This window comes from Lampris incognitus, chromosome 19, assembly GCF_029633865.1.
Source record: "Lampris incognitus isolate fLamInc1 chromosome 19, fLamInc1.hap2, whole genome shotgun sequence".
Classification (NCBI taxonomy): Eukaryota; Metazoa; Chordata; class Actinopteri; order Lampriformes; family Lampridae; genus Lampris; species Lampris incognitus.
The window spans coordinates 26,123,603-26,143,441 of NC_079229.1; the positions used below are offsets into that span (position 1 = coordinate 26,123,603).

Below are 19,839 nucleotides of genomic sequence, written 5' to 3' on the forward strand. Positions count from 1 at the left end.
GGATTATCCTAGCATGTCCACACAGGGATGAACAGTTGTCCTTTAAGCCCTCTCTCCAATTACTCAGCTGGATGGTTTGGCAACATCGCCAGACAAACATTTCTCCCAATTGCACTGCTTCAGCTGTGGTTCGTGGCACCAGTCTGTCAATCATGTCCACTGCTGAGTTGAAATCTTTAAGGGAGTGTTGTTGTTCTAAATATAGCCTCCTGTATAAAATACCTTCAAATAAGTTGTATCCTCTAGAATATGGGACTTCAAGGTTATCAAGCTTCAGATGTGTGTGGGCTCAGGTTGGAGCCGAGTAGTTCACACAGCATGCATACAAAGCATGTATTTACAGATTGTGAAGACTAACAGCCTGGTAACGCCTACTGTAGAAAATCTAATCCAAATAAGACATTTTATTTTTCATTAATTTATAGGAGTGTCAATCTTCCAACAGGTTAGAATCCATCCATGGAAATATATCCACAGAAATTACAGGCGTAATTTCCGGTATTAGCATTTGTTTCAGCAAATTTCGCATGTCTTGTACTGTACTGCTTCAAGTATTGGTTGCCAATTACACCATCATTATGAAAACTGAAGACAATCGGGAGCCTTTGCCCTCATAAAAATAGGATCACTCAACTGGAACAGTAGCACACGTTGCCGGTTGAAATGCGGTTCCAATAAATTAAGCCATGGAGCTCAAAAGCCAGAATCCAAAGGAACTTTTAAGTTTACAGATTTGTAAGAGTTTATTTTCTCAAAATGCCGTTGCCTTTGTATAAGACCACTGTACTAGTATGTGTCTTAAAATAAAGACGTAGAAGGAAAAAAAAAGCTGCATTTTTAATGATCTGTGTTTATTTAAGGGACCTAAAACATTGTGTTCACTTGCAAATTCTGTTGTTTATTCAGACAAATTTTTTATTGCATTTACATTGTTAAATAAGGCATTACTGCTCTTATACACAGGAAAAAAGTCAACTTTTAAATATCATAAAATATGACCTAAAAGCTGCTGCATACATCAGGGTAAACATCACATATTTGGAAAAATAAAACTTTTTCTATGACAACAGCACAATGGAATGCATTCCAAAATGCACTGAAGATGCTTCAGGTGAAAACAGCCAATCGAGAGTGCAGCCTGAGGTGAAGGGAATAAGGATTGGGGTCATGTTCAGCAGGGTACATCATTGTCAAAACTGAAATGGAATTTTAATTTCATGTACAACAGACATGTCTCATGAGATGCATTACAGATCTGATACATTTCAGTTTTACTCAGGACCTTCCTGAAATGCAGACCCTGCCCGTCCCGTCAGGGGCTTGTGGGTCAAATCCATGATGCAAGTTAAGTGAGGGGCTCGGTGAGTTGCTTCTCTATATGTCATGCACTTGTTGCTTGTCAATCTTGGACTTCAAGTGCTCCTTGTACGCCAAGATGTCCCTGTTCCACCTGGTGATGGTTTGCTTCTCACACACCCAGATCTCCTGTGCCACCTGTGGAGCGGAAGAGATGCAAGGTTATGAAAACACTGCGAGCAACACTCGTAAATCTTCATAGGATTTGCTACAACAGGGTAGATAATCTGTGGAAAAGGCAGTGACTGCATTTTAAAGATTTTTTTTGGGGGGGGGGGGATAACCTACAGAAGACTATCTGAAATTATTCTAACATCAAACATTTTTTAAAGGGCTTTTCTCCCGTGTATGAGAATGGTGTGATGTGAGTCTCGTGTGCATGTATATTCTGTCCTCCTGTCAGGTCTCCAAGGTGATGGTGGATGGCATGGCTATCTGGACACAGCTTGGCATCCTCCTCATCACATTCTCCATATTTTATAATTCCATTATAATTCTGTTATCCTCTTTCAATGTTGTATTCTGTACATTGTAGGGCTGGAGCCGAATACTCGTTCGTTGGGTAGGTATTCAGTTTTCAATTCTGGGATTCGAATGTTACTGGGGTTTTTGGTTTTTTTTGCTAAATGTAGGCTATCAAAGGTGCAAAAATACATTTTGTTGGCACATTCTTGTACTATATACTTTTTAATTGCAGAAATATATACTGTCTCAGCTTGGGCACGTGACATCCTCTCTCACTGCAGTGATGTCACGCTTCAGTTCACGTTGGCTGTTAAAGGGAAGACAAAATGCCGGAAGAGCTCAGCTGTGCTGCTGTTGCTACACATGCGCAACCGTGCACTATTTATTACAGTTCAGTTTATTTTCTTTTTCGCTCCTTACTGTGGTGATTGGTAAAAATAATTGTATTTCTGAGTAATTTGTGATTTCTTTGTCAGAAAAATGTCCGAGTATTACAATGTTAAGCCTACTGTTACTGAGTAAAAGTATTGTTGTAACAGAAATTTGGTTGTTTTGTGTCTGTCTGACTGTTGTTAGGTTCAGGTTGTAAAACATAGACAGGCTAATAGCTGACTGAAAGCTGGAACTGGAGTTGGTCCCCACACGCTGCACCGGGGCTGCCCACTGCTCCTAGTGTACAGGAAGGGTTAAATGCAGAGGAAAAAATTCTCGATACTGAGAAATGACGCATTATAAATGTAAATCTCATTTGTTGGAACTAGTAAGCTGTTTCCGTGCTTGGGCGTTTTCCCGGAATTGGAGCCTATTATGAGCATTTATTGTAGGGCTATAATTTATCCAAGATAAGAAAAAAGTCACAAGCTTTCATTACGTCACAAGAAGTACATAGATAGGAAGACAGGACCTCGTTCAACCAAATCCTTCGGGATTACAAACATGCATCAAATACAATAGTTTTGGAATATGTTTAACAAATAACACAAACAACAATACTGTAGAACTACTACTACTTTCGATTTCCTTGCCTTTCCTAAAGAAAGCACCAGACAACATTGGATACAGCTTATTTTCTTGCCAACAGCCATATATATATATATATATATATATATATATATATATATATATATATATATATATATATATATGCCAACGTGTTTGTTCACGCCAGATTTTTTTGACTAGGCTAGTCCTAAAAGACAAGGCTGTTCCAGCTGTAAAGGGCCGTGTTGAGTAGTCGGAAACACAAGCTGTAAGTAACATATCAGTGAAATGTTTGTCTCGTATTGATCGAACCAAATGACTTGTGAATACAGTTTCAGTGCAGATAATGGGCATACACAATGAAGCTAAAGCAATTTAGGGAGCTAATGGCACAGTCTACTTTAGCATTATAGGCACTTAATGTACTCCAACATAATTAACGATGCACGATACTATACAGTCGTTTAGTGACAGCAGAAAAGCATTTTACTAGCAACGTAACCTTTGTTATTTACTGATAGCAGACGTTTTCAGCTTCAGTTGGTATTTCAACGCATTTCCCACACGCACACCGATTTAACAGGCATTTAAAGAAACTTTTCTTTACGGCTTGCGATTCAAAGACTAAATCCACCCTTATGTCACACAATAGCAGGCAATGAGTGTACTATTTACCAGACATTTTTGCTGCCATCTACTCGCATATTCTGGATCGTATTCGGGCTCAAACATGTACGGATGGATTTGAGAAGTTGCCATTTCCAATCAGGAAAGAGAAATTATGTTACTTAATAAGTTTATAGTTTGCTTACAGAACCTCCTACACCGGTGTTGTATCAAACTATTTCCCCGCTTCCCCTTGGCAGGCTTTCGGAAGTTTTCCAATCAGAAGAAAGCAGTGGGCTTTTAGGGAGGGGGGATTAAAGACAGCTAAAACAGCTTGTTTCAGACAGAGGATTAATTTACATCTGGTCTTAAACCAAGTTGGTCATAACTTGGGCGTTCTAAGTCCGACCCAATAGTTATGCCGGTTGCGCCATCTAGGTTTAAGCCTTTTCGCTAAAACTGGGCGTAAATCTGTCAGCAGCAGGCATAAAGTCAAAATCTAGGCTGTTTCTATAGTAACGACTTTAAACACAGCTTGTCACATTGATCATGGTGTGTCTCGCAAAAGACTTGACAACAAGCGGGTTTTTAGACGGGAGAGTTATTAGGGACAGCAGCAATCCACTGGACATATACAACGATGAGGAGCTGGTTGAGTTTTGATTTTGTAGGACAGGTCTATTTTAACTTGATGAAGAGCTGTCACCAGATTTGCGGTTTGTGTCGGACCACAATGCAGCATTGTCACCCACCTCACAGCTGCTAAGAACACTCTTGTTTTTATGTAAATTGTTCGTTTCAAAACACAGTTGGAGACATGATCAGTGTCCACAATTCCACTGCCTGCCGGGTCATCCGCAAGGTGTCACTGGCACCGAGCCACCGCCTTGCAGGGTATTATTGAAATAGCTTTTATTAAACTAAAACCTTCACTGAACAATCATTTATTGCCTCCATTATTTCTCTCCAAGTTGACTGCTTCTTATTTGTCATTACATTGGATTGCTTGGCAGTCAGCGTTTTCTTGTGCTGGCTGTACAGCAATGATAATTTTCTTAACTCAATGGCACTGAAATTGACTTTAGTTTTACTATAATCCTCCACAACGTTTGCGCAAATTAGAAATTAGCAAAACAGCAGGAGATTGTTAATGTATCCTAGCAATGTGCGCTGCTAGGCAATAGCCATAGTCGCATGAGCATTCACATGGACGCGCATCGCTAATACGGGCATAGTTAAGACTAGGCTTAAGTTTGGTCGGTGCAACCGACATAAAGTCCATTCTTAAGACTGGTTTTAACAAAGACTGTCTTAGAAGTTAGGACCAGTCTTAGTAAACACCAGTTGGTACAATCCAGCCCTGGACTTAGGGGTGAATGGGGGCCTTGTCCACTGGGTCAAGGACTTTTTAAATGACCACCTACAAAGAATCTGGGTAAAAGGGGCACTTTCTGATGAGGTTGTTTTAAACAGGGGCACCTCAGGGTTGCGTTTTATCATCGTTATTTTCTGTGTACACCAACGAGATGACACTGCAGGACACCAATTTTAAGCTATTCAAATATGCTTTAGTTGGTCTTTTTTATAAGAATGATGTTGTCTCTGATTACTTTGCCCAAGTTTCCAAACTGGAACACTGGTGTAAATCCAGCCTCCAGCTAATCATTGCTGGAAAAATGAACGAGCTTATTTCAAACCATGCAGACCCACCCCCATTGCTTACACTTTGTGACCAATCTGTGGAAATTGTCAACTGTTTTTTAAGTATCTAGGAACACACATGGATGACAAGTTGAGTTTCACGGGCAATGTTGGTTCTATATGTAAGAAAGCCAGTCAGAGACTTTTTAACTAGGAAATTCAAGAGGTTTGGGGTCATTCATAACATTGGGGGGGTATGTCAGCCTGACACATTTTTCTGACAAAGCCAGTAATACAATACAAAGCCAGACGCCAAAACAGTTCACCAGCCGATCGAAGAGAGGAGAAAGACAACAGCTAACCAAGTGTATCCAGTGATGATTCTGTATGTGGCAGGAGTGTCCGAACAGTTGAGACGTGTATTTTCCCAACACGTTTCAGTTGCTTTTAAACTGCAAAACACGCTGCACCAGAAATTAGTCCACCCCAAGGTCCCCTGGCACAAAGAGAGCAATAGAGTGTACACTGTTAAGTGCCGAGAGGATTGCCGTGACTTGTACATCGGGGAAACAGAACAGACGCTGGCGAAGAGGATGGGACAACACAGAAGGGCTAACACGTCAGGCCAGGACTCTGAAATCTACACCCATCTACAGGCCAGAGGTGACTCTTTCAAGGATGAAAATTTGCACATCCTTAACGGGGACGAACGCTGGTTTGAACGGGGAGTCAAAAAGGCCATCTATGTGAAGAGGGAATGACCCTCCCTGAACCAAATGGGGGGAGGGGGGTGCTAAGAGTACATCTGTCGCCATCTTACAATGCTGTGATTGCAACTATTCCCCAATCCTTTGAATAGTACACATGGCCACTGTAACTCTAGTTAATGGTCACGTCAATTTACCTATGAAACTGATAATTGTTTTCGGTCATTATGACAGATCATTGTTTTCGGTCATTATGACACTGTATTGTTTATAAGGGTGGAGATATCTGCAGTCAGTTGAGCCTGTAGAGGTCACTTAGATGAATGACGCAAAGCTTCTCCCAATAAGTGTAAAATGGGTGGCCAAATATACGTTGGCGGCCATTAATATGCCTAGGCGGCCTGCCCATGTAAAGTCTGTGTGAGAAACACTGCCTCCCTGCCCTCAAACCCTCCACACACACAGTTCGCTGACAGTGTAAGCATGTTGAGTGATGAAACTGTGAGAAGAAAACCCAGAAACTTGTGTCAGGTCACATAGGGGAAAAAAGTTTTTAGAAGGGTTTGTGAAAATACCATTTCACAACTAAAATTTACAATTTCATTTAGCAGATGCTTTTTCCAAAGCAATGTACATCAGAGAGCTGATACAACACAAACAAGGATCTGAGCGGGCGAGAACACGAGTAAGTGCCATAAAGCTAAGTTTGAGTCCGATAGGCCATAGGTGCCAACAGGCAATGCATAGAGTGCATAGAAGAAGCAGTTGTTTTTGTTTTTTTTTGGGGGGGGGGGTTCTCCTTCAGTCCATCAAGTGCAGAGGTGTTCGCGCAAGAGCTGGGTCTTTAGTCGTTTCTTAAAGATTGAGGGACTCTGCTGATCGAACAGTTTGGTAACTTGTTCCACCACCGCGGAACTACAGAAGAGAAGAGTCAGCTAGCGACATAGAGCCCTGTTGTTATGGTAGTACCTGGCGTCTTTCATTGGCAGAGCGTAGTGAGCGGGAGGGAGCGTAGACCTGAATGAGGGCGTTCAGGTAGGCAGGTGCTGTTTAAGTTGATGCTTTGTAAGCGAGTGTCAGGGTTTTGAATTTGATGCGGGACGCAACTGGGAGCCAGTGGAGGGATATGAACAACGAGGCGATGTGCTTTTTTGGGCTGGTTGAAGACCAGACGTGCCACTGTGTTCTGGATCATCTGCAGGGGTTTGAAGGTACATGTGGGGAGGCCTGCCAGTAAGGAGTTGCAGTACTCAATGTGTGATATTATGAGGGCCTGTACCTGATGTACTTGATGCTAAAACATGCGTACTTAGACCAAAATTTGAATTTTTGGATTTTAATACATACGGAACACTACTGGGAAGCCACGGAATTGTATAAAACGCACACACAAAAAAAAAACCCTGCCCGCTTTAAGTTTTGGATACTGATGAACAAAAAAATATTGAATGACATGTTGAAGGCAAATGTTAGAAAAAGGGTTTTTCTACTTCTGTAATAAGTGACATATTTGGAGAGACATTTTTGACCAATTCGTCTCATTTGTGAATTATAAACCAGTAGTATTTGTCAATAATGGTCAGAAGTAGCTTTGTGGACTGTGGTGCATTTTTATGGCTTGTCTTCCATGAGCGTCTATGTGTGGTTCTGATCCACTGGTGAATCTCTACATCCATAGGGTAAATATGGATGTGGTTATTATGTACCTGCTGAATGAGCCTGAAGTCGTGGCTGACCAGCATCATACCACCTTCAAACTCATTGATGGCATCTGCCAGGGCGTCGATGGTCTCAATGTCCAAGTGATTGGTGGGCTCGTCCAGGAACAGCATGTGGGGGTTCTGCCAGGCCAGCCAGGCAAAGCACACCCTACACTTCTGGCCGTCTGACAAGTTCCTAATTGGACTGACCTGGACAGAGAAAAATATATTCATACAGAATTAAGATTAGAATAATGATCGACTGGACGCACACACACACACACACACACACACACACAGAATGTATTTTTTCTAAAAAGTAGAGTTAAGGTGGTTAAAACAAGATTGCAACGTAGGCCAAAAAACAAAATCAAGCATTCCCCAGCAGGATGCTTCAGTCAAGGTGAGCATCTCAATCTCTGCAAGGTTGAATGCCTAACCATGACCAGAGCACTAACTGCTTTAAATCAGTACTATCTTAAGCTGAACTGTAAATCCACCTGATAACATGTAAAGATGCAAATCTCAAGGCTATAAAAACGGTAAAATGTACCTATGCATGAATTTATCCATCTTGTCACAAAAGTCAAAACAGATCATTAGTCTTTTCATAGTTTCAAGACAGGTATCATTATTCCCACCTGTTGTTTTCCTGTCAGGCCGTAGCGTCCAATGATCTTCCTCATCTCCTCCTTTTCTTTGATCTCAGGGTAACACTTCATCATGTACTCCAGGGGAGACAGGTCCAGCTCCAACTGCTCTGTCAGATGCTGTAAAACAAGACGCAGACTCACTGTTAAACACCCAAATGGACATCCATCCATCCATCCATCCATTAGCCAAGCCGCTTATCCCAATCGGGGTCGCGGGATGCTGGAGCCTATCCCAGCAGTCATTGGGCGGCAGGCGGTGAGACACCCTGGACAGGCCGCCAGGCCATCACAGGGCCCCCAAATGGACATGTTCCTATTTCACTCCACACTAGTGACATGAGAAAAATGCTGGTTGACCATCAATGTAAAAAAGGTTTCGATCCAGGTATGTTGAGTAGGGAAGGGCTAGGAATGAGACACAGGGCTAACTTTGCTTGATCTGAAATGTCAAGAGTTGAATCTTGTGGCATGGGGCCACAACTCCTCGACTTTTCTGCATCACACAAAAAACAAAAACAAAAAAACTTACTTTACAAGGTAAGTGTTTACAAATTTAGCACATTCAAGTGCAAGTAGAAATGGACAGCTGAAGAGACAGAAATTTAAGATATTCCCTCCAATTGGGGGCGGGGGGCGCAACACATAGCATGTCTGGAACATCATGTCATTCTCCGTAACTGTTGCAGAATTCTATCAGTTTGTCCCTAATGCTGTCGAATGGGGATGGCACAAAGAAAGGTGAAAAGTTAAAGGTAGAATGAGTGGGATTTGTCGGTTGCTGTTTGTAAACATAACATTCAAAGTTGGCCCCTCCTACCCGGCTCAACGACACCAGAAGGACACACCCCCTGACCGCAATTGCCAGAACACTTCTCGGTGTAAAGGCCAACTCTGCATCGCTCTTCATTCCCACATCTTGTCCTTCAGTGCTCGCCAGTGGGTGAAACCCAACCCCAGGTTCTCTCGTTTTGGAACGAGCTCTGTCCGCTTGACTTTTCGCCTTGCTGTATTTGCATCTTTTAGGCGTTGTGTCCACCATTGTCGTAGGTTCCTCTCGGATGCGGGCTTATGATCTCGATCTGGCACTTGGTCACTACGTTTTTAATGAGTTGCGCTTCCCAAAGGTTAAACGCCTTACAGGCAGAGGACAGGGTCTCTGCAAATACAGACACTGCCACACACCTCTAGTGGGTCATAAGTGATGATCGAGGGGGATTATATTTGTATGAGTCTATACACTGATTTTTAGGAAAATCCTACTTGTTCTACATTCAAAGGACTGCACTTGAGCAAAGAAGACCTGGGATGCGTTCAACCCCGACAAAACATAGCACAACATTTATTTAAATGCAAACGGTGGTGCGTTGAACACCCTGTTGTGTTACGCAAGCATTGCAACTATGGCAGCTGAGAAGGCCATACTTTTTGAAGAATTTTCGGAGCCTGATGAAATTGGTTCAAATACGTGTTTAATACTATAAAATACTTGCTACAAAACATGTCTTCTAACGTCTTCAATTGTTGCATACACCAAGATGCAGTGGAAACATTTGTAAAGGACTTTAGTTAGATCCGTTGTGCGCACTGCCTTTTTAACACAGCAGGGTTTATGTAGACACGGTTGCTGCCGATTGGCTAAGACCTGTTTCCTACCTGGTGATATCTGCCAATCTTCACGTGAGAATGTTTGCGAATCATGCCATCAGATGGGAGTAGCTGTCAAAGGAAGGGGGGGGAAAGCTTGAGAAAAACACGAAATGCTCAGCGTAATAAAAAAAATTTTTTTAAAGCCACTAAAAGTCCTGATTGTGAACATACAGGCAAGCACTACTTACTTCTCCCATCAACAACTTCAGCAGAGTTGACTTCCCTGCTCCATTGGGCCCCACCAGAGCCACTCGTGTATCCAAGTCAATACCAAACTCCAGGTTTTTATAAATGTGTGGCTGCAAAAAACAGGTAGAGGAATGAGACAGACAGGTTTGAGACATAGTCCAGTATGCGGAGACCTGACCCATTTTAATAACTTGACCGTACTTACCGTGTTGTCACTGTATTTGAAGCTCACATTCTGAACCATGATAACAGGTGGCGGGATCTTCCCACAGGGAGGAAAATAAAATGACAGGGTCTATGGGAAAAAGACAAGTCTAAGCACCAGCTTATACTATTTTGTTTCTAGTTTTTATCTGAGGCATCCAACACCTCTATAGGTCCACTCAGGTCCAGTATTAGTTGCTCGAGTGGGAGTTGAACAAATAACCCCTTAAGTGTTGGTGCCATGCTATACCTGTTGAACAATAAAATACCATTGGTCTGTATTGTTGACTGGGAATTTCAATTACCAACAATCCTACTAGTGAGCCCTCCCCATCCTCCTTACCTTGTCATTCACCACACGTTCGGTCAAGCCTGAGGCCACCATTTTCTGCAGTGTCTTCTCCTTGCTCTGAGCCTGTCGTGCCAGCTTGGCAGAGCCATGACCAAACCTCGCAATGTAATTCTGGAAGAGGCAGGTGGAAGTGTAGATGTTGAACGCAGTTAAAACAGGATTTATTGACTTTGATGGCAAGAGACTAAATTTACTCAACCTATCTTTCCCAACATTTATACCGACACCTTTTAAGCCAGCTAAATGAGGAAAAAAAGAGAGAAAGTCTCGATGTGACTCATGGGTAGGCAAGCAATGCTTAATGTTTATGAAAATACTTTCAAAATCACGATCCCCTGCTCTCCCTTCACATCCCCCCATAATTTTACCATTATTTCACTCATAAAACGTCAGGAATAATGAATACAATGATTGGGCATGATTGTAGGTTTCATTGACCAACCTAAATGATACAAGTAGTGAAATGCCATTAATCACATCATACAAAATACAAAAACATCCTCAAACTGGGCTCCTTCAGTTTATCAAAAGGGGATTGGTGGTTTAACATTTCAGAGTTCTTATTAAAAAGTTTGCCTGCTTTGAACCACTGATTCGGTTAATAATAAAATGTAAAAATTAATGTTTTTTTTTAAACCAATTCACCTTCATGTGTGCTATCTGGTCCTGCTCCCAGTTGAAACGCTTCATCTGGTTCTCTTCCAGCTCCTCCCTGGTCTTCACATACTGGTCATAGTTACCCTTCAAATAAAAATAGATTTGCATGGTCATCCCACACAGACCACACAAACCTGCTACATAGCGCAACGCACACACACATACATACATTATCAGTAACACAGTCCAACCCCCTTCTTTCTTGTAAAGTGTTATGAAATGACTGATGGCAGAGGCCATACTGCCACTGGCCACTTTAGAAAGGTCTGGCGAAATGGCAAAATGTGAGCACTAATACCATTTATCTTGTCAGTCAAAATCCGTGTTTAAATTAGGGCAACACCATTGGCAGTTTCGGCAGGGAGTCTTATACCGTGTAGTACTTCAGTTTCCTCTGATGCAGGTGGATGATGTTAGTGCACACGCCATTCAAGAAGTCCTGGGAGTGTGAAATGAGCACAAGGATTCGCCTGAACCTGAAGAGGAACAAAAGATTAAAAAAAAAAATGATACTTAGAACCCAAACATCCCCACATTAGTGAAAGCTAAGCCATAGGCAGATGGAGAAAGGGAATGGACTTACGATTTTAGCTCCTCCTCCAACCACACGCAAGCATCCAGATCCAAGTGGTTGGTGGGCTCATCCAGCAACAACATGAAAGGCTTGATGAACAGGGCTCTGGATGAAAAGAGGAAAGGCATTAACATTCAAGGTCTGTATTACTGTTATTTCTCATCTGAGGATCTATGCAGTAAATGAGCAGTTGGATAGGATCAGAAGCCCATTAATGTTCATTATATTTACATTGTGCTAGGATGTAGTCCTATATACACAGCATAAAATGCAGCTAACATTAGAAACAGAAGTTAAACCCATCTGAAGCAACACCAGCAGACCTCCTTAACCAACAATTATGCACCTGGCCAGAGCAACACGCATCCTCCAGCCTCCACTGAAGTCCTTGAGCTTCTTCTGCTGCATGGCAGCACTGAATCCCAGACCATGGAGGATCCGAGAGGCTCGCACCTCCGCCTTGTCTGCATCCAGCTCCTCTAGACGCTCATAAAGCTCCATCAGCTTCTCACATTCAGCTGTAATGGAATGGGAAGAGGAAAACGAAAGGGTAAAGGACAACTCAAAGTGCAAATCAATGTTAGCGTAATGGACACCAAAGCCACTGCACCCATGGATGTGAGATTATGTATTAAAGTTCAGTTTCCTCTTTAACATCACTGAGAACAATGCTATGGCCCTGCGATGGAGAAATGTGCTTGCCTAAATCAGTTACACTTTGGGTTACTGTACAGAAAAACCAACAGTAATTTTTGCTCCTTTTGTTACTTTTATCAAAGCAAAATGTAATGCTGTTTATTTGATCAAGAGTGTTGCTACTGTGATGACTAAATTTCCTTCTGGAATACACAAGTACCCACAGGCAGTACCTTTCCATTTATCTAGTCGACCCCTACATCTTGTATTGATTACTACAAGTCACTTCATGTGCAACTCACAGTCCTCATGAGCGAGTCGTTCTGCCTCCTTCTCCAGCATGATCCTCTGCTCATCCACCTCCATGACGCAATGCAGAGCCGTCTTTTCGCTGGGGGCCATCTCCCGGGTCAGGTGATAGATATCTATGTGCTCTGGAATGGGAATCTCGCGATGCCCAATCGCTGACAACAGCATGGACTTTCCTGCCAGACAATTGCAAAGAGAGAATTTTGATTTTTTTTTTTTCAATTTGTGACCAGGGATCCATTCTCTGGGACTGCCGCCCCAACACACCGTTGGGAAATTGCTGCAAATGAGATAAGCCTCTTAGATGTTATGTTGTGAATTTGTTATGAGTGTGATTATAGGATAGTGTACACAAATACAGCTCTGCTCAGTATTAGAAGCATTTGTTTGTGTGGTGGGATAATTCTGTGACACCAGAGATTACTTTAAAGGCTTCTAATAGGGTTGGTTGTGTAATTCTCTTCAATGGCCCATCCATGATAGACTATACCAATTGACTTCAAATACAAATCCCATTGGCTCCTGCATGGGTGCTTTTCCATAACAGCGCGTGATGTAGAGGCCACCATTTTTGTAATCTTAGATTAAAGAGACACAGTTTTAGCCAGTTAGTTACCTGTGCCGTTAAGGCCAATGAGGCCGTAGCGTCTGCCCGAGTTGAGCTCCAGGCTTGTATCTGCCAGCAGCTCCTGTCCATGGAAGGTGAGCGACAGACTGCTGATGTGGACATCAGTGCTGTTGGGGTGGGAGGCCAGTACACCTGTCACTGCCCGCGCCTCTGTCTTCTGGAGCTCAAATTCATCCAGTTCCTTTGTCAGGCTGACAATCCCTGTGAAGCCAAAATACCATTAGCAATCTTGTGCGTGTTCTGCACTAGGATACCTGTGAATAATATGGCTATTGACAGATTCAGCGTTGCAGCATCTTCTGCAGACAATTCTAAATAAGATCCAGCTTTAAAGATGACGCACTGATATCAATCCAAGTGAGATGACCGATTCGCGATATTGCTAGGGAAAAAATAAAATCAATGGTAACGACGCTTAAATGAGCCACACTTCTCTCACCATTGCTCTCTGCTCCATTGTGCTGGGTCTCTTGTTCACTCTCCTCATTTACCTCATCCGTCTTCTTGGTACGCTGGCGGGCCTTGGCAGCCTCCTTCTTCTTTGCCGCCTTCTTTTTGGCTAAATCGGATGGCATCGCTGTCCTGTGCTGTTAAATAGCGCCCAGTAACAGAAAACTTACACACAATGGTAGAAGTGTCTTTCAGTGGCATTGACAGTAGGTAGTCGCTGCAAACGTCAACAGCTTACACGGCGATCATCTATTCAGCAAGGAGGAAAGGAGGGTTTTCTTCCCCCTGATCCCTATAACTGACTTACATTTTCAGGCGTAACTTATTTTTAGCGTAGAAACTGGGTTATTATGAACAGCTGCAAATAGAAATTGGCACCTGGAGCAGAATACGTACACTGTCAAAAAAAAAAAGACCAGCAGTTGGCCCCACTTCGATTGGCAGCTAACGGAGCTAAACCTTTAACCGCGGGTCTGACGGCAGACCTGCTTGAAATAAACCTGCGGTTCGATCGAGCCCTCAAACACACCGGTAACGTGCGCTACGCACGCTTTGACGCCTTAGAGCCCGACTGCTCGGTAGCGAACAGCTTTTAACGCCAACGCGGAATCTATTTGGGACAACGCCGCTGCGTTAGGTTTAACGAGACGATGTTATCAACCAACGTGGCAGCTCGGTGAACACCGTCACACACGCAGCCTAAGATACCGAGAGCGCGTCGAGGTTCGGTGGGGTCGCCATGTAGCTGCCGGCTGGCTAAACTACCGTGCGTTAGCCACACTCAACAGGCCCGCGCTACGGTAGCCCGCTAACGGTAGCTTGACGCAAGGCCTAGCTAGCTACGACAAAACCGGAGGCGGTTTAACCGCACGGCTCCGTTTATTCTCTCGAAAAACACGTCCGAATCGCACGCCGCGCAACAAACGAAACGCAGTCTACACAAGACAGGTAAATATGTGGCTTCACCTTAGGTGACAAGTCGCTGGTCGCCGGTCACACCGATCACTCGTGTCCGCTCTTTTTGCCGGGTGGATGTGGGTGAAGAACCAGACAGACAGACCATATATGGTCAAGCAGGGCGGTGAGAGTCACAGTCTCCGCCCATCCTCATGGTGCCGCCGGGACGTTTCCGCTTCACCACGCGGAGTTTTTATAAAACCCACATAAGTATACGGTTGTTTTATTTTTTTCGATGTTTTCGCGTAAAGTTATACTGATGTGTTGTTTTGGGGATGAAGGCGTAATTTTGAGATCTACAACTATTACCACTACTTTCGGCTGCTCCCGTTAGGGGTCGCCACGGCCGATCACCCGCTTCCATCTCTTCCTGTCTGCCGCTTCCCCCCGTCACGCCGACCACCTGCATGCCCTCCCTCTTCTCCTCTTCCCCGGCAGCGCCACCTTCAGCATCCTTCTCCCAGTATACCCAGCGTCTCTCCTCCGCACATGTCCAAACCGTCTCAGTCTTGCCTCTCTTGCTTTGTCTCCAAACCGTCCAACCTGAGCGGTCCCACTAATACAGTGTTTCTCAACCGGGGGTCCGCGGACCCCTAGTGGTCCGTGGTGTAATTGCAAGGGGTCCGTGAAAATAAAATATCTTTAAAAAAAAGATCCTATGACATTTATAGAAATAGGATTATTTTACTCAAATGTGACTGAGACCTTTATCTACCTAAACTATAAAGGGTAACAGGACTTTTTTCTCTAATTACATCGGTTTCACAAGTGTAATTTATTGTATTTTAATAAGAGATCTCGCTCCCGTTTGCATTGTTAAAAGTTACTGCATAAGAATTCTGTTGTTACATATATCTGAAAGTTACTGAATACATATTCTGTTTTGTTACATATATCTGAAAGTCACTGAATACATATTCTGTTTTGTTACATATATCTGAAAGTTACTGAATACATATTCTGTTTTGTTACATATATCTGAAAGTTACTGCATAAGAATTCTGTTTTGTTAACTATATCTAAGTTACAACTGAAAGCTCTTTTTGCCCCAGAGAGCGAATAAATGCTATAATGCAATTCAAAATGCAGTTTATACTGTTTCTATCAAATTGCAACCCCCTCCCCCAAGATCAGGTGGAGGGGTCCTCAGGGTAGATCAAAAATACGCAGGGGGTCCAGGACCCCAAAAAGGTTGAGAACCACTGCTCTAATATACTCGTTCCTAATCCTGTCCTTCTTCATCACTCCCAACGAAAGTCGTAGCATCTTCAGCTCTGCCTCCTCCAGCTCCACCTCCTGTCTTTTCATCAGTGCCACTGTCTCCAAACCACACAACGTTGCTGGTCTCATTACCATTTGTAAACCTTCCCTTTAGTACTTTTCCGTCGCCAATCACTTCTGACTCTCTTCACCCACTCTACTGTACCTGCACTCTCTTCTTCGCCTCTCTTCCACACTCCCCGTTACTTTGAACAGTTAATCCCAAGAATTTAAACTCATCCACATTTGTCACCTCTACTCCTTGCATCCTCGCCATTTATCCTCCCTCTCGTTCATAGGTATTCCGTCTTGCTCCTACTGACTTTCATTCCTCATCTCTCCAGTGCATACCTCCACCTCTCCAGGCTCTCCTCCACCTGCACCCTACTCTCACTACAGATCACAATGTCATCCGCGAACCTCATAGTCCACGGAGACTCCTGCCTGATCTCGTCCGTCAACCTGTCCATCACCATTGCAAACAAGAAAGGGCTCAGAGCCCATCCTTGATGTAATCCCTCCTCCACCTTGAACCCATCCGTCACCGCACACCTCACCACTGCCACACTGCCGTCATACATATCCTGCACCACTCCTACAGACTTCTCTGCCACTCCCAACTTCCTCATACAATACCACACCTCCTCTCTCGGCACCCTGCCGTATGCTTTCTCTGAATCTACAAAGACACAAATTGTAACTCCTTCTGGCCTTCTCTATACTTCTCCATCAACATTCTCAAAGCAAACACCACATCTGTGGTGCTCTTTCATGGCATGAAACCATACTGCTGCTCGCTCGCTAATCATCACCTTTCCTCCTAACCTAGCTTGCACTACTCTTTCCCATATCTTCATGCTGTGGCTGATCAACTCTACACCTCTGTAGTTATTACAGCTCTGTACATCGCCCTTATTCTTGAGGATCGGTACCAGTATTAAAAATTCCACTGCCATCTCTCCTAAACATCTCCATGCCTCCACAGGTATGTCATCTGAACCAACCGCCTTTCCAGTCTTCATCTTCTTCACAGCTGCCCTCACTTCCTCCTTGTTAATCCACTGCACTTCCTGGTTCACTATCCCGACGTCATCTCACCTTCTCTCTCTCTCTCTCTCATTTTCTTCATTCATCAGCCCCTCAAAGTACCCCTTCCACCTTCTCAACACACTCTCGTCGCTTGTCAGCACATTTCCGTCTCTACATTTGATCGCCCTTCCTTACCTGCTGCACATCCTTCCCCAGCTCGGTCCCTCTGTCTAGCCAAGTGTCTAACCTGCCTTACACCATACGCCCTCTCCTTTGCCACCTCTCTCTTCGCTTTATGCTGCATCTCATTGTGCTCCCGTTTACTTTCTTCATCTCTCTGACTATCCCACTTCTTTGCCAACCTCTTCCTCGGTATACTTTGCTGTACTTCCTCATTCCACCACTAAGTCTCCTCGTCTTCCTTCCTCTGTCCTGATGACACACCAGGTACCTTCGAAGCTGTCTCCCTCACTATTTCTGCAGTGGTTGCCCAGCAACTCTTCACTCCCACCCAGTGCCTGTCTTAACTCCTCCCTGAACCCTTCCCAACAGTCTTCCTTCTTCAACTTCCACCATTTGATCCTTGGCTCTGCCTTCACTCTCTTCCTCTTCTTGATCCCCAAAGTCATCCTACAGACCACCATCCGATGCTGCCTGGCTACGTTCTCCCCTGTCACCCGCTTGCAGTCTCCAGTCCCTTTCAGATCGCACCTCCTCCATGAGATATTGCCCACATGTGTGTACTTTCCTCCACTCTTGTACGTCACCCTGTGTTCCCCCCTCTTCTTGAAATACATATTCACCACAGCCACCTCCATGCTTTTCTCAAAATCCACCACCATCTGTCCGTCCACATTTCTCTCCTTGACACCATACCTACCCATCACCTCCTCACCACCCCTGTTCCCTTCACCAACATATCCACTGAAGTCCGCTCCAATCACCACTCTCTCCTTGGGTACCCTCCCCACCACTTCCTCCAGCTCCCTCCAGAGCTCTTCTTTCTTCTGAGATAAACAGTGAAAAGCTGTTTTTTTGTTTTGTACAGTCTATGAAGTCGGACATTGTTCGTTATGTGAACGGTGCGCTGAAAGTCTCCCGTTGCGGATACCGGTACTGCATGACTTCATAGAAGTCATTCATTCATAAAATTTGTTTTGAAACATATTTTCCCCCAAAAATTGTAGGCCTATATCACCTTTAATTTCTAAATTCCGATTATATTCTCGGCGAAACATTGAGAATATATTTGTTTATTGCCTGGCCTTAATTACTCCATCGTAGTTTAGTACTAATGGCCATATTAAAAGTACGATCAGTTTAATGGCACAAAGACACCCTCAACTAAGTAAAAAAAACAAAAAAACAGCTTAAACACTGGAAGATAAGACTTCATACACAGGCCTGATGCTGAACATCAGTTACTAATGTACACTGCTTTGAGGATTCCCCCTTTGCTTTGCAGTGTGTTTTTAAACATCACACGAAGTTACAAAGTTACAATTAGGCGTACAGCAAGTATGACATAAAGGTATACACCAGGAGTACAAGAAAAAATAAAGTATAACGTTCAGGTTACGTTTAAAGAGTAAAGTTACAAATGTAAACTACTAACAAGACACGTTAGCCCCTAGCTAACGGGTCTGACCCTTTAGCCGAGCGGTTAGTGATGTCGCCTTGTGGTGCAGTACATTCCGTATCGAATCCCGCACCGGGCAAGAAAATAACCGGTTACATTGGCGGCAGCGGTGGGATCCGGAAGTGTGCAGATCCTCAGAAGTCTCTTCGGAGCGCGGAATGACAAAGCGAGGGCGCGCTTCCGGGGAGGGTGACGACTGTAAACTACCAATAAGACACGTTAGCCCATAGCTAACGGGTCTGACCCTTTAGCCGAGCGGTTAGTGGTGTCGCCTTGTGGTGCAGTACACCTCGTATCGAATCCCGCACCGGGCAAGAAAATAACCGGTTACACAAATATAAATGGCTAAGCCAACACGGTCCATGTTAATAACAGCTTTCTTTATTTATATAGATAGATAGACAGACAGATAGACAGACATATTGATATATTTAAAATATGGCAATAGAAACAAACACTCTTTTAAGTATAAAAATCCTAAAACACCAAACATTCCAAACAGTAGAGAGCCATCAAGTAACATTAAGAAATTACATTAACCATTATGGCGGCACGGTGGGGTAGTCCAGCCTTGGTGGGTCGTCCTCTGTGTGGAGTTTGCATGTTCGCTCCCGTGTCTGCGTGGGTTTCCTCCGGGGGCTCCGGTTTCCTCCCACAGTCCAAAGACATGTAGGTCAGGTGAACCGGCCGTACTGAATTGTCCCTAGGTGTGAATGTGCGCGTGTCGGACTCGGCCCTGTGTGATAGACTGGCGGCCTCTCCAGGGTGTCTCCCCGCCTGCCGCCCAGCGACTGCTGGGATAGGCTCCAGCATCCCCGCCAGCCTGAGAGCAGGATAAGCGGTTCGGATAACGGATAGATGGATGGATTAGCCATTATTTCCATGGGTATAAAACAGGTTTAACTGTCACCTGCACTGAGGCAAACGAGTACAAATGCTCCCCCTGATTACAGTGTTATGGAGAATGGCTTTTCCCATTATTGCCAGTAGTGCGGAGAGCATCCTCTTTTCGGCCGTCACCTCTGGAGTCAGGGCAAACACACGCGCGCGCGCGCGCGCATGCATATGTATCTAGTTCTATCTTATTGTAAAGCAATACAAAGGTGTTTTTATTTGAAAACACACACATGTCAATACGAATCCATAAAGATGACCGGCACACGTGTAACGCCGTGCCCGCCGACGGTAGGTGCGATGAC

General features: G+C 44.0%; 1 protein-coding gene across 1 annotated transcript; it reads right to left on the minus strand.

Annotated features, from left to right (window-relative positions):
- Positions 1-81: 81 nt before the first annotated feature.
- Positions 82-14,820, minus strand: LOC130129782 (ATP-binding cassette sub-family F member 2). The gene is made up of 15 exons (XM_056299425.1): positions 14,722-14,820; positions 13,745-13,892; positions 13,294-13,506; positions 12,671-12,853; positions 12,079-12,250; positions 11,742-11,837; positions 11,532-11,634; positions 11,147-11,242; positions 10,493-10,612; positions 10,151-10,240; positions 9,945-10,055; positions 9,763-9,825; positions 8,098-8,226; positions 7,463-7,666; positions 82-1,494 (listed from the first exon to the last, which is right to left on the minus strand). The coding sequence occupies exons 2-15, from the start codon at positions 13,878-13,880 to the stop codon at positions 1,375-1,377; spliced, it is 1,836 nt and encodes a 611-aa protein (XP_056155400.1). The 5' UTR covers positions 13,881-13,892; positions 14,722-14,820; the 3' UTR covers positions 82-1,374.
- Positions 14,821-19,839: the final 5,019 nt, after the last annotated feature.

What these genes read in the sequence shown, in the direction of transcription:
- LOC130129782 (XM_056299425.1), bottom strand. Translation starts at nt 13,880, where the DNA reads ATGCCATCCGATTTAGCCAAAAAGAAGGCGGCAAAGAAGAAGGAGGCT. An exon ending in AACGTGTGGTGAATGACAAG is followed by an intron (nt 10,241 to 10,492) that starts GTAAGGAGGATG and finishes TTTTTCCCATAG; the next exon opens with ACCCTGTCATTTTATTTTCC. An exon ending in TCAAATACAGTGACAACACG is followed by an intron (nt 10,056 to 10,150) that starts GTAAGTACGGTC and finishes TGTTTTTTGCAG; the next exon opens with CCACACATTTATAAAAACCT.